Source organism: Trichomycterus rosablanca, chromosome 1 (assembly GCF_030014385.1).
Source record: "Trichomycterus rosablanca isolate fTriRos1 chromosome 1, fTriRos1.hap1, whole genome shotgun sequence".
NCBI classification, from domain to species: Eukaryota; Metazoa; Chordata; class Actinopteri; order Siluriformes; family Trichomycteridae; genus Trichomycterus; species Trichomycterus rosablanca.
This window is the reverse complement of record NC_085988.1, coordinates 24,002,876-24,018,316: the sequence shown is the minus strand read 5'-3', so window position 1 is coordinate 24,018,316 and position 15,441 is coordinate 24,002,876. Positions and strand designations below refer to the sequence as shown.

At 40.3% G+C, this 15,441-nt stretch overlaps 1 protein-coding gene across 3 annotated transcripts in view; it reads right to left on the bottom strand.

Moving 5' to 3' along the window:
* Window positions 1–2,238: 2,238 nt before the first annotated feature.
* The window catches only part of etf1a (eukaryotic translation termination factor 1a), a 30,999-nt gene continuing 17,796 nt past the window's right edge, over window positions 2,239–15,441 (bottom strand). Inside the window, exons 4-10 of one of the 3 annotated variants that reach the window (XM_062990615.1) lie at window positions 11,229–11,367; window positions 10,908–11,098; window positions 9,765–9,894; window positions 8,704–8,877; window positions 7,283–7,347; window positions 7,007–7,154; window positions 2,239–2,894 (exon numbers count right to left, since the gene is read on the bottom strand). In XM_062990615.1, the coding sequence (XP_062846685.1) occupies window positions 2,812–2,894; window positions 7,007–7,154; window positions 7,283–7,347; window positions 8,704–8,877; window positions 9,765–9,894; window positions 10,908–11,098; window positions 11,229–11,367 (930 nt within the window). In that variant the 3' untranslated portion in view covers window positions 2,239–2,811. Of the gene's footprint in view, window positions 2,895–7,006; window positions 7,155–7,282; window positions 7,348–7,911; window positions 7,990–8,090; window positions 8,164–8,703; window positions 8,878–9,764; window positions 9,895–10,907; window positions 11,099–11,228; window positions 11,368–15,441 lie in introns of those variants that run through there. The other 2 variants (XM_062990625.1, XM_062990669.1) reach the window with 2 other exon arrangements.

Genomic DNA, 15,441 nt, shown 5'->3' with positions numbered 1-15,441 from the left:
GTGTTGGTCCACTGTGTTTTCTGAGGTCCAAGGTCAATGCAGCCGTCTACCAGGAAGTTTTAGAGCACTTCATGCTTCCTGCTGCTGACCAACTTTATGGAGATGCAGATTTCATTTTCCAACAGGACTTGGCACCTGCACACAGTGCCAAAGCTACCAGTACCTGGTTTAAGGACCATGGTATCCCTGTTCTTAATTGGCCAGCAAACTCGCCTGACCTTAACCCCATAGAAAATCTATGGGGTATTGTGAAGAGGAAGATGCGATACGCCAGACCCAACAATTCAGAAGAGCTGAAGGCCACTATCAGAGCAACCTGGGCTCTCATAACACCTGAGCAGTGCCACAGACTGATGGACTCCATGCCACGCCGCATTGCTGCAGTAATCCAGGCAAAAGGAGCCCCAACTAAGTATTGAGTGCTGTACATGCTCATACTTTTCATGTTCATACTTTTCAGTTGGCCAACATTTCTAAAAATCCTTTTTTTGTATTGGTCTTAAGTAATATTCTAATTTTCTGAGATCCTGAATTTGGGGTTTTCATTAGTTGTCAGTTATAATCATCAACATTAAAAGAAATAAAAATTTGAAATATATCAGTCTGTGTGTAATGAATGCATATAATATACAAGTTTCACTTTTTGAATGGAATTACTGAAATAAATCAACTTTTTCATGATATTCTAATTTTATGACCAGCACCAGTATATACTTTTTGAAATTGAACTAAAAATCACTAAATCTCTTCTTTCTACAAAATTATTCAGATCCTTTGCTGTGGCTCTCCAAATAGTGGTCAGGTACATCCAGTTTGCTTTCATCTTTGTAAGGACCCACAATTGACACAGCACTGTCAGAACAAAAACCAAGCCATGAAGTTCAAGTGACTGTGGATCTCTAAAATCAATGTGGTAAGGCATAGGATGAGGATATAAAACATATTCTAGGGTTTTGAGAACCACAGTGGCCCTCAAAAATGAAATCTTCTGGAACAGTAAGCACTATGTGAAAAACAGGCACTGCATATCACCCTACTGTGAAACATGGTGGTGGCAACATCATGCTATGGGGGTGCTCTTTTTAGAAGCAGGTACTAGAAACTGAACAATTGAGGGAGAAAGAAAAACAAACAAATACAGAAAGGTCCTTGAAGAAAACCTGCTCCAGAGCACACAGATTTCAACTTTAAACACAGTAATGATCGAACGCATAGAGCCAATACAACAACGGAGTGACTTTGAACCAAGCCCCCTCTGATCAGTTGTAAAAAGAAATTGCCAGTTCATACACACATCATACAATCTTAAGTATTAGATAATTTACCATGAAGAATGGGACAAACTGCTTAAATCTAGACTTGCACCTGTATATGCTGCCAAAAAGATGTTTTTAATGTTTTGAAAAAAGGTTCTGAATATGAATGAGATTTTTATTTTAGAAAACTTAAAACTTGTTCTCACTTCGTCATTATAAGTGATTAGGTGTAGATTTACAGGTAAAAATTCACTGTTTAAAAAGTCAAATTGTCTAAATCTTTTCTAAATCCACTGTTGAAATGTGTGATGTCAGTTATCACACATTTCCGGTAAAAGATGTCAGTCAATCTAATGCAAATCAGTGCTTCAGGGCAATAGTAGCCCTATAGCCAATTGAATTAATAGAATGCCTTTAGAATAGAATGCCTTTGTTTGTCATATATACATATACAGGTGTACAGTACAACTAAATTCTTTCTTTGCATATTCCAGCTTGTTTGGAAGCTGGGGTCAGAGCGCAGGGTCAGCCATTGCACAACGCCCCTGCAGCCGAGAGGGTTAAGGGCCTCGTTTAAGGCCCAACAGAGCTGGGATTCTCTTAACCTTTCAATTAATAGCCCAAAGCTCTACCCACTAGGCTACCACTGTACCCTATTAATGCTTCACTAGTTAAGAAACGCTCTACTAACAGGAATTTTAGAACAGACTGTTAATATACCTGCGATTGTCAAAACGAGGCTAAACTAAATTTATTTGTGGACCCATGGGTCTGTTTTTCCAAAACACAGCGATTCATTATCATTTGAGTAAAAAATCTTAATCTTTAAAGCCAAAGACTTGTCAATCCTGAAAAAAAGCTGCACCATACATATGAGAGACTTCCATTGATTTACATTATGCATTTTATATTAATTACTGGCATCATACTTTCATACTGTCAAGAAGAGAACAAATCATGAACCAGGTCACATAAAGGGATATTGGTTTTGAGCAGTTCAAATTTAATACTTTTTTGTTCCCCCCCATTCGCTACAGAAACCCAGGTAAAAAAAATCCCACACTGTCATAAAATACAGCAGCAGCAGTTGCCAGTAAAAAAAAAGAAATGCAAAAAAAGGACCCACAGAGGTAGGGATGGGCTGATGGTGGAAATATGGAAGAAAAAGGGGGATATAAAGAAAAATAGATTTCTTTATAACAGAAGTGAGTCCATGGATCTTTTTTGGACTGAGCAGTGTAACACCATGGGCATGTGCTGTCGCTTCATTCATTCGAATGGGAAGAAGAATAACCAAAATGAGGCAAAGTCCTATCCAATCAGAGCACTCTAAGGCAGGGGCAGACTCGTTATTTATGAAGGGCACCGTTCTTCATTTGATTGACAGTTTGACTCCTCTTCAGCATCTGAAACAGCCTGTGTGTTTAATGTGCGTTTGTGGTTAATTAGGGTCCACACACTTTCTTGCTGCAAAAAGAAAGACATTTCTTTCCATTATTTTTCCCCTATTTCATTCTTTCTATTCGTTTAGCTTCTCATTTCAGTCCCCGACTACCTAGTAGTCATCCAAATCGAAAAACTCGTCGTCCTCTCCCTGGTATTCCATTCCCTGGAAATCCACTCTGTATCGCAAGATACCTATAAGAAACAGACAGAAAAAAAATCACTCAGCTGATGAAAATTTATTTATTTGATTTTTTTTACGCCACTTTATACACTTGATTTTGTCATTTATGGCATGATTGGTATGTTCAAGTCATTTTTTTCTTGTTTCTATTTGTCCATTTATATTTTTATTTTCATTTTTGTTTCTGCCAAGAAGTTTAGGATTGTTTTCGTGTTTTCTTGGTTCAGGGATTCTTTAACAGTTCCAGGTATGTCTCTCTCTGGTGTATTTGGGGCATTCAATTAGTTGTTTTATTAATGTTTTATCGTGAGCTGTGTTTCAGATGGTGAAAAAGAAAACATGCTTCAACTAAATAATTCATTTGTGCATAATCTGTGTACGTCTGGCAGATCTTTAATGTAAATTAAATGTACTGGTGGACCAGCAAATAGGACTAGTGACTGGAAGGTTTATTTATTACCCTAATTCAGAGTTATAGCCAAAATTCCCAATATGCGTACACTGGCGTTTGTTTGTTTAATTTTTAATGCCATGGCAGCTGCTATGTAGAATTTTGTTGGTGTTGTTTATCTTTTGGCATGCATATAGGATGTGTATGTACATTGGAAGAAACACAAAATGATATATTTCTTCCCCTCAACAAATAAGGGGTATTTGGGTCTGTGTACCTTTGATTATTCATTTTTCCTTTCAAAAACCAAAACTGAAAAACAAGAAAACGAGCCGTTTTTCGTTTAAAGATCAAAAATCAAATAACAAAGAAGCAGAAATTGAAAAACGGCTTGTATTTGAATTTTCCGAAATCAACATTTTTTATCAGTTCAACCGGAAATAAACGTGCAAGCGCGTGCATGCGCTGACGTGTATATTTGCTTCATATAGACAGTGTAAATCAAGCACAAGTGTTGAGAAGACAGAGCAAAAAGTAGTAAGTGTTACACCGCATCCCCTGTTCTGACTTGTGTGTCTTCTGTACTTTACCCCTGCTCTTGTAATTCACATATATAACTATTTTTCCTAAATAAAAGGCCTATTCTAACGTCTCAGCGTAGTCACAAAATTTCAAACCCATGGGCTGAGGCAGCACAACCTGCATGCCAGCTAACATCTCCCTCTGTGCATCGGATGCTCCCTCATTATTTAGTCAAATTATTGCTTCGAAATAAGGTACCTTAGTAGGCAGCATTTTGAGGTATCTAAGAATTTAGACAGCCTTCTTCTCGAGAGTGCGTGTAGGAGGGTGTAAAATGCATTCAGACCCAAAGACTTGCACTAATTGCTTCTTTTAATTAGTGGTGTATGCGAGTCTTTCTGCTTGAGAAGACAGAGCAAAAAGTAGTAATAACCTTACGCCACGTCCCCTGTTCTGACTTTTGTGTCTGCCGTACCTTTTCCCTGCCCTTGTAATTCACATACAGTGTATCACAAAAGTGAGTACACCCCTCACATTTCTGCAAATATTTTATTATATCTTTTCATGGGACAACACTATAGAAATAAAACTTGGATATAACTTAGAGTAGTCAGTGTACAACTTGTATAGCAGTGTAGATTTACTGTCTTCTGAAAATAACTCAACACACAGCCATTAATGTCTAAATGGCTGGCAACATAAGTGAGTACACCCCACAGTGAACATGTCCAAATTGTGCCCAAAGTGTCAATATTTTGTGTGACCACCATTATTATCCAGCACTGCCTTAACCCTCCTGGGCATGGAATTCACCAGAGCTGCACAGGTTGCTACTGGAATCCTCTTCCACTCCTCCATGATGACATCACGGAGCTGGTGGATGTTAGACACCTTGAACTCCTCCACCTTCCACTTGAGGATGCGCCACAGGTGCTCAATTGGGTTTAGTCCATCACCTTTACCTTCAGCTTCCTCAGCAAGGCAGTTGTCATCTTGGAGGTTGTGTTTGGGGTCGTTATCCTGTTGGAAAACTGCCATGAGGCCCAGTTTTCGAAGGGAGGGGATCATGCTCTGTTTCAGAATGTCACAGTACATGTTGGAATTCATGTTTCCCTCAATGAACCGCAGCTCCCCAGTGCCAGCAACACTCATGCAGCCCAAGACCATGATGCTACCACCACCATGCTTGACTGTAGGCAAGATACAGTTGTTTTGGTACTTCTCACCAGGGCGCCGCCACACATGCTGGACACCATCTGAGCCAAACAAGTTTATCTTGGTCTCGTCAGACCACAGGGCATTCCAGTAATCCATGTTCTTGGACTGCTTGTCTTCAGCAAACTGTTTGCGGGCTTTCTTGTGTGTCAGCTTCCTTCTGGGATGACGACCATGCAGACCGAGTTGATGCAGTGTGCGGCGTATGGTCTGAGCACTGACAGGCTGACCTCCCACGTCTTCAACCTCTGCAGCAATGCTGGCAGCACTCATGTATCTATTTTTTAAAGCCAACCTCTGGATATGACGCCGAACACGTGGACTCAACTTCTTTGGTCGACCCTGGCGAAGCCTGTTCCGAGTGGAACCTGTCCTGGAAAACCGCTGTATGACCTTGGCCACCATGCTGTAGCTCAGTTTCAGGGTGTTAGCAATCTTCTTATAGCCCAGGCCATCTTTGTGGAGAGCAACAATTCTATTTCTCACATCCTCAGAGAGTTCTTTGCCATGAGGTGCCATGTTGAATATCCAGTGGCCAGTATGAGAGAATTGTACCCAAAACACCAAATTTAACAGCCCTGCTCCCCATTTACACCTGGGACCTTGACACATGACACCAGGGAGGGACAACGACACATTTGGGCACAATTTGGACATGTTCACTGTGGGGTGTACTCACTTATGTTGCCAGCTATTTAGACATTAATGGCTGTGTGTTGAGTTATTTTCAGAAGACAGTAAATCTATACTGCTATACAAGCTGTACACTGACTACTCTAAGTTATATCCAAGTTTCATGTCTATAGTGTTGTCCCATGAAAAGATATAATGAAATATTTGCAGAAATGTGAGGGGTGTACTCACTTTTGTGATACACTGTATATTACTATTTTTCCTAACTAAAAGGCCTAATCTAATGTCTCAGCGTAGTCCCAAAATGAACATGAATATTCTGTAATAACTAATCTAAGGCATAACTAATCATACATGTCACTGTGTAACTATTACAACATTTAATGCTCTTTGCCCTTATTTACTGCAAAGTTAGTTCGTGCAGTTTTATTCATTTTTGGATGTTTATTGGCCGAGAACAAGAAATTCTATAATACAAGAAAAATAAAGAAATGACGTCTTGGACGTCAGGCGATCATCCAGTATAAAACTAACTTGACCACGGCAGTGTACAACGTCCAGTATGAAAATCGCTTCCCCATAATGTTTGTTTTTTGCACATAGAGCAAATGTATGCATGTCAAATATACAAACACAGGGATGCATCGTTACGTTAATATTACTTTAACACTTGTGCTTGATTTACACTGTCTATATATGAAGCAAATACACGCATGTCAGCGCGTGCACACACTTGTGCATTTATTTCCGGTTGAACTGATAGAAAATGTTGATTTCGGAAAATTAAAATACGAGCCATCTTTTCATTTCATTTTTGCCATTTCTGTTTGTTTTTTGATCTTGAAATGGAAAACAAATAACAGCCTGTTTCCCCATCTTTCAATATTGTTTTTTGAAACAAAAAAGGAATAACGACCCGTTTTCTTGTTTTTCAACTTTGGGATTTGAAGTGAAAAACAAATGACCAAAGGTACACAGACCTATTTGGGTGGTGCAGCAGTTTAAAAATCTACCCCACCACATGTTCAAGCTTCTAAGGCCTGACCAAGCACTAAACAGACACAACTGGTTGTGTCTGATGGGAGACAGATGGAATAGGGTTACTCCTACTTGTCACTTGATTATGCTCTATGTGACTGGCTAACATGTGTCTAAACAATATGCAAATAAATACATGTACATTTTGAAAAAAAAAAGAAGCCCAAATTAGCTCTTATGCAGCATGATACACTAACAAGTTCAACGTTTTATTTGTCACATACATGGTACCTAGCAGTGAAATGCTTTTACAACAGCCTGATCACATTAGTACCAAAGAACAAAGGGAAAAAGAAGTAAGCAAGCTCAGACCGGTTTATTTACCTCCAATTCCTCCGAAGCCCTTAACGAACTGTGATCCCTCTTGACTCTTATCTGTTACGATCTCCAGTGTGGCTCCAAACTTCTTATAGCTGTTAGCAAACCACTCCAGCAGTGGCATACACTCAATCAGCTCATGCTCCTGTCCCGTCTAACACACAGACAATAATGTGTATGAGATACAGAGCAAAGTCTGGCCCTCTTCAGATATATGGGAAATATATTTGTAATTAGAGGTGGGGGCTGTCAAAATAAAAGCTCTGGAAAGGATGCACCTACCTCCTTGTCTGTGAAGTGAGACTTGTCCTTCTCTTGTTCAGGTGTCAGATAAATGGTCTTCTCGTCTAAAAGCAAATAAGCAGGATAAAGCAGTGGTTTTATTTATTTACTAGGATTTTAACATCATGTTTTACACTTTAACTACCGTTTCTGTCATGAATGTAACTACTCATTACACAAGATTCATCAGTTCACAAGTTTGTCAAACACAGTCATGGACAATTTTGTGTCTCCAATTCACCTCACTTGCATGTTTTTGGACTGTGGGAGGAAACCGGAGCTCCTGGAGGAAACCCACACAGACTAGGGGAGAACATGCAAACTCCACACAGAAAGGACCCAGACCACCCTGCCTGGGGTTTAAACCCTTTAAAACCTACTTGCTGTGAGGCGACAGCGCTACCCACTAAACCACTGTGCCGACTGAAGCAGTGGTAAAACATGAACATGAATAAAAGGATGAATAAATATACAGTCACCTGTACAAGGCTAACCTAGGTCAGGGCCAGGACTACAGGCAAAAACACTACCAAACACACCTGGCAGCTGGCTGATACTGTTTCACTCACTGCCCTTGAGTCTGTGTATTTATCTTAAGCTGTGTGTGAACCAAACCCTACATTACTCACTGTGAACATAACACATAAGGGGTCTGTTTGAAAACCTAGTGAGCTGCCTTGCTGTCTACTGCCTATCTGGGCAGCTGCCTAAGTAGAGAGGATTCGATTAAGACATTAAACTTCAGGCATACTACTTAGACAATGAAACTTAGACGGTGATTACGTCACTGCAGTTTTCGCTTACTAACCTAACACAGTTAGCCTCGGACCATTCAAATCAATGGGCTGAGGCGGAACCTGCATACCAGCTAACATCTTCCTCTGTGTACAGAAAATGGTTAAACTGTTACTGACAAGCCCGAATCTGCAAATAAATGACACGTGTACACTTTTATACAAATTAAAATCAATTAGAATTTATTTACATTTGACATATGGCGTATTCGTCCACCATATTTTATGAGAAAAGTTGTGCCGCACTAAATGCTGGGATTGCCTTCACCGCTAAGGAAGCATCAGAGGCTGCCTCATGATTCGGTCAGATTATCACTTCAAAATAGGGCACCTTAGTAGGCAACATTTTAAGTTACCTAAGAATGTAGACAGCCTTCTTCTTTTTGGGAGCGCTCTTAGGATGACGTAAAATGTGTCTATGTATAGAGCTCACTAGGTTTTCAGAAAGACCCAAGGACTCACACTAACGGCTTGCATTAATTCGTTGTGTTTGCGAGTCTTTCTGCTTGGCCCTTACGTAGTACAGGAAGTGTCTTATTTTGTGTGTGTGTGTGTGTGTGTAAGGCTAGTGTTCTTTATTTGATGTACCCACATGGTGAAAATCCTGGTGTGGGGGTATATGTGTACCGTTTTCTACTCCGTTGCTCTCAGCCCCGTGTACTCGTAAGATGTATCTCATGGTATCCAGGTTCTCGTAAACAATGAGGATCTCGACTGCTCCCATCTCCAGCGCCTTTAGCGTGTCCTCTACACCAAAACAGTACTTCCCGGTGTCTTGGCTGATCTCGTCAAAATAGCGTCCTGAAGGACAAAAGAAGGACTCGACATAATCAGACACTGGTCCCAAAAACATTTCATGACATGAACTTTATAACTAACTACAGTATTGCTTTTTAAAACATTATTAAAGAACATTATTTTGACAATATATGTGGGAATAATGTAAATGAATTACATTTACCACCCAAAAAACTTTCATTGTATTACCAAAAGTATTTGGACACCTGACCATGAGCTTGTTGGACATCCTATTTCAAAAACAAAAGGTATTCAAATAGAGTGACCTCTGTATGATAGCTGTATTAGCTATAAGAACAGTCATTCAGGCAATTTATGTAAACACCTGACCATGTGCTTGTTGGGCAGCCCATTCCAAAATTCTGGGCATTAACCACCTTTAGGAGCTATAAAAGCCTCCAATTTTCTTGGATGGCTTTCCACAAGATTTTGAAATGTGTGTGTGGAAATTTGTGTCAATTTGAGCATGGAACAAAGGAGCATTTGTGAAGTCAGGCACTGAAAAAAGGCTGGTTTGCAATGTTCAAGGTTCTGTGCAGGCCACTGAACTTCCCGCACATCAAATTTATCAGCTGACATCTTTGCTGACTTTGCGTTGTGCAAACTGGAATAGTCTATAACAGGATGTATTTAAATAACTGACTGTATATGTCTGTTAGCAATAAGTATAGCTAAAAATAACACAAACAGGTGTCCACTTACTTCTGGCTATATAACAATTAAATCATGAATTAGCTTCTGGGTAATCACTGTTATTTACAGAGTAGCACAGTTGTGCTCATAAAGTCCACATCGATTTATTAACAGCATGACCAGAGCAGCTGGTAACATGACAAAGGTTATCAGTCATTCAAACGTAATTAGATTTGATTCAGGACGGAACCCTTTACCTATTAGTTTCTTCTCTTGAATGAATTTGACGTTAGAGAGGACTTCGGCCGACAGCTCGATGGCTTGGTTAAAACCATTCTCTCCTCCATAGGAAATGTCGACTAGCTTCAGCACCTTCGCTTGTAATCTCTGAAACCACCCACACGCACGCACGCACACACACAAGCACACACAGACAAATCAGGCATGTTTTTGTACGTCACTATATGGCCTACTGTTTTGCATATTCCTAATTGAGGCAAAAACCTTACTCTGGTAAGGTTTTTAAAAGCCTGATCACACATTACACTGACCAAGTCAGTAAAACTCTAAATCACGGAGCTGTTATGTTTTAACAGCAGCAGGCTGGAGCCTTAATTTATAAGGCTGATATTGGACAAAATGTTTAAGCAGTAAATTAGTGTTTTAGTGATTGATGAATGAGTTTTAGAGTAGGAGGAGAGCAGTCAGGAATGTACTAGACAGCTGCATGACAGAACTGAAAGGTAACAAACTACTAACACTAAGACTGTGTTTTAGCACTGTTAAATATTTACTTCAACTTTTGGCATAAGCTACACCTAGTTTCTATCGGCAATACAAAAAGCACCGGACAGAATCGGCAAGATGTAATTATATAGAATTTTCTTCTGACCAACTAGTTGACTAGTCAGTTTAAATACCCACCAAATACTCAAACAAAACATGTTCTTTTGTCATCCCTTTTTTTCTATTAAAACCATGTCCAAAAACAAAAAAGGTTTACTTTGTTAAGCTGTTTTACACCCTGAAGCCATTTATGAAAAAGGAAGGCCAAAAACCAGATCAATGACACCTTTCAGAATTCTAAAAAAATGTAAAAATGTTTTATTAGTGAAAATATGGGTTGAGAAATTTAGCTTCTTATTTTTCTCTGTTTAATACAAATATAATTACTATGATTATATAAATTTGTCCAGTTTTCGCCAGCCTTTTTTAGCAAAAGGTAGAATTTTTTTTCTGTTATTACCAAGGATTTTCAAATTTTTAATCTGGTACTATAATAGCTCTTTTTTTATACTACACTTCCTGCACACTAAGCAGAGGGGGAAAGTACTAATATTGTGTTAACCAGTATGAAATCAGGAACATGATGTTTTTGAACAGTCAGTGTGCACTCCTACCGGGTCAAACATGTCAGACTGACTCAGTTCGGTTTTGAAGTCTGCAGAGCCAGCCAGAACCAAGCCGGCCACGTTGACTTTATCATTGGACACGAAGAGCTGAACTGCCGTCTCAGCTACCTTCCTCACATAGTTGTGTCTCTTCTCCATTCTCAACCGTGCAAAACGCAGCGCTGATTGCCCTCCTCTACCTGACAGACAGGGGGAAAAAACACAGCTTTACTCTTCTGCACCACAAGGCTCGACACTGCAGTAAAATGACACTGCTGTCAGGTCACTCTGCCGTCAGCTCTGCAGAGCTACAGGGTCAGTGTGCGTTACCATGCTTTTTTGGTAGGTCCACTGTGAATTTGTGCAGCACTTCTCTGGTGTTGCCCTGTAAGGTCCCAAACAGTGCACCGCTACCATCAATCACGATAAAGCCAAACTTGCTGTCGTCTGACAACAACGCTGTCAGGGCCTAAAGTGGAAAGAGAGAAACAACAGTGAGATGACTGGGTTGAACTCAGTGGTATATACTGCCAATGCACTCAAAACACAGGTAGGAAATGTGATAGGGTTAAATGGGGCAGGGAAGAAAACCTACAGGGGTTGGCACTTTATAGGTAAACCTGACTAAACCTTTAAGTATTTGTATTTTACAGGCCCACAGTTGGGAATCTGTATAGTGATGAGGTTGCTAGAAGTAAGCCGGTCTCATTTACAGTGGGGGAAATAAGTATTTGATCCCCTGCTGATTTTGTAAGTTTACCCCCTTACAAAGACTTGAACAGTCTATAATTTTTATGGAAGGTTTATTTTAACAGAGAGAGACAGAATATCAACAAAAAATCCAGAAAAAAAACATTAAATAAAGGTTATAAATTAATTTGGATTTAATTAAGGGAAATAAGTATTTGATCCCCTACCAACCAGCAAGAATTCTGACCCCCACAGACCGGTTATGTGCCCATGAGGCACACAAATTAGTCCTGTCCCTGTATAAAAGACTCCTGTCACAGAATCAGTTTCTTCCGTTCAAATCTCTCGACCACCATGGGCAAGACCAAAGAGCTATCAAAGGACGTCAGGGACAAGATTGTAGACCTGCACGAGGCTGGAATGGGCTACAAGACCATCAGCAAGAAGCTTGGTGAGAAAGAGACCACTGTTGGTGCGATCATTCGAAAATGGAAGAAATACAAGATCACAGTCAATCACCCTCACTCTGGAGCTCCATGCAAGATCTCACCTGGTGGGGTAAGAATGATTCTGAGAAAGGTGAGGTCAGTCCAGAATTACACGGGAGGAGCTTGTCAATGATCTCAAGGGAGCTGGGAGCAGAGAAATGCTGGGTATGACCCCAAGAACACCATCCCCACCGGGCATTTCTCTGCCTCCAAACACGGCGAGTGGAGTTGATGCCAAAGAGCTCAATTTTGGTCTCATCTGACCATATCACATTCTCCCAAGCTTTCTCTGAATCATTCAGGTGTTCATTGGCAAACTTCAGACGGGCCTGTACATGAGCCTTCTTGAGCAGAGGGACTTTGCAGGCACTGCAGGATCTCAATCCATTACGGCGAAGTGTGTTACTAATGGTTTTCTTGGTGACTGTGCTCCCAGCTCCCTTGAGATCATTGACAAGCTCCTCCCGTGTAATTCTGGACTGACCTCACCTTTCTCAGAATCATTCTTACCCCACCAGGTGAGATCTTGCATGGAGCTCCAGAGTGAGGGTGATTGACTGTGATCTTGTATTTCTTCCATTTTCGAATTATCGCACCAACAGTGGTCTCTTTCTCACCAAGCTTCTTGCTGATGGTCTTGTAGCCCATTCCAGCCTTGTGCAGGTCTACAATCTTGTCCCTGACGTCCTTTGATAGCTCTTTGGTCTTGCCCATGGTGGTCGAGAGATTTGAATGGAAGAAACTGATTCTGTGACAGGAGTCTTTTATACAGGGGCAGGACTAATTTGTGTGCCTCATGGGCACATAACCGGTCTGTGGGGGTCAGAATTCTTGCTGGTTGGTAGGGGATCAAATACTTATTTCCCCTTAATTAAATCCAAATTAATTTATAACTTTTATTTAATTTTTTTTTTCTGGATTTTTTGTTGATATTCTGTCTCTCTCTGTTAAAATAAACCTTCCATAAAAATTATAGACTGTTCAAGTCTTTGTAAGGGGGTAAACTTACAAAATCAGCAGGGGATCAAATACTTATTTCCCCCACTGTATTACCTCATTGCCTAATCACAATTATTTTAGCTAATTGGAACCACAAATAATTGCTAGATTTCATAATCTGGCATGATCATACAGTCAAACAATTAAGTACTAAACACTGCAAAATCACTGTACTATTATATTTTAATCATTGTGAGCTTGTGTGGTGTAATAGCAAGAGCCACACAGCTGGTACATTTACATTTTCAGCATTTAGCAGACACTTTTATCCAAAGCGACTTACACTGTGACAGCATACTGTCTAAGCAATTGAGGGTTAAGGGCCTTGCTCAAGCACCCAACAATGGCAACCTATAGTGGTGGGGCTTGAACCAGTGACCTTTTGATTACTAGACCAATAGCCTAACCACTAGGCTACGATTGCCCCTAGTGCCCGAGTTTCAGGGGTTTGAATGGTTATCTGAACTTAGCCAGGAGGGTAAAAACTGTGCCAAAACAAATATGCGGTTGAATTATCGCCTGTGCTAACCCCTAACGAAAGTAGCCGAAATAAATCATTTATTATATTTTAATCATTAGTCAGTTAAGTTTTGTGTAAATCTGTAAAACGTTTTAAAGCTTCTATAAAAGCAGATTTGTTGTTTACAGTCTATATGGAGTTCTGTATTTAAAAGCTATTTTATATTTATATGATTTAGAAGGTGCACTTGTCAGTGCGCTCACAGTGCCGTTCCAAAGCCCAGATAAAATAACAGGAGAGCTGCATTAGGAAGGGCATCCGCAAAAAAAACCTGATAAGTTCAGGTATGTGGACCACAATGATCCGCTGTGGCAACCCCTAAACACTGGAGCGGTCAAACGAAAAAATAATATCAGCATTGGTTTGTACTATCATTAATAAGTGACCACTAGATATGCCACGATTAGCATTTAGCTATATGTTTAAATGTTATAGTGTCAACTGCACTGGCCTTAACGAGACTCTTACTTGATAATTAGATGCAGTTCAAGTCATTTGGTTTGATCAGCCATAACATTAAAACCACCTCCTTGTTTCAGCTCCACTTACCATAAAGGAGCACTTTGTAGTTCTACAATTACTGACTGTAGTCCATCTCTTTCTCTGCATGCTTTGATAGCCCCCTTTCATGCTGTTCTTCAATGGTCAGGACCCCCACAGGACCACGGCAGAGCAGGTATTATTTGGGTGGTGGGTCATTCCAGCACTGCAGTGACACTGACATGGTGGTGGTGTGTTAGTGTGTGTTGTGCTGGTATGAGTGGATCAGACACAGCAATGCTGATGGACTTTTTAAACACCTCACTGTCCCCTGCTGGACTATGAAAAGTCCACCAACCAAAAATATCCAGCCAACAGCGCCCCATGGGCAGCGTCCTGTGACCACTGATAAAGGTCTAAAAATGACCAACTCATACAGCAGCAATAGATGAGCGATCGTCTCTGACTTTACATCTACAAGGTGGATCAACTAGGTAGGAGTGTCTAATAGAGTGGACAGTGAGTGGACACTGCATTTTAAAACTCCAGCAGCGCTGCTGTGTCTGATCCACTCATACCAGCACAACACACACTAACACACCACCACCATGTCAGTGTCACTGCAGTGCTGAGAATGATCCATCACCCTGATAATACCTGCTCTGTAGTGGTCCTGACCATTAATGAACAGGGTGAAAGTAGGCTAAAAAAGTATGTAAAGAAATAGATGTACTACAGTCAGTAATTGTAGAAGTACAAAGTGCTTCTATATGGTAAGTGGAGCTGATAAAATGGACAGTGTGAGTATAAACCAGGAGGTGGTTTTAATGTTATGGCTGATCGGTGTAAATGACATCTTTAAGTGGGACAAACTATAATTTACCTATGCTAACTTGTAGCTCTAATACATAGACACTTAATGTGTTGGCTAAGCGACTACATTAGGGACATGCATTGTGATTTTTGCAAAAACCAATTTATAATCTGCAGACTATTGCGGCCTGTGTCTCTGCAAAACATTTTCCATTAAATCAACTAATCAAATTAGCTGCTTTATTAGTGCCTAGATGAATTTAGAAAGCAAACAGAGCAGTGTGTACTTCCATCACAGGCACTAATGCTATAGGTGGAACTCAAGTGTGTTTAGACAGATAATCAGATAACACTGAGAGCAGAAGGCCTAGTCATGGTACATGAAACTGTCAGTAGAAATGTGCGCATAGACAATGTGTGTCCACAGAACCAGGCTAAATCCAGCAGTCTGAATAATTAAGCATGAATAAGCACCACCATTCTGAGCAACACTGTTGACTTTATAGCCCCAGAAATTGAAATTACACAATCAGTCCTCTTATGTAGTGCGGGA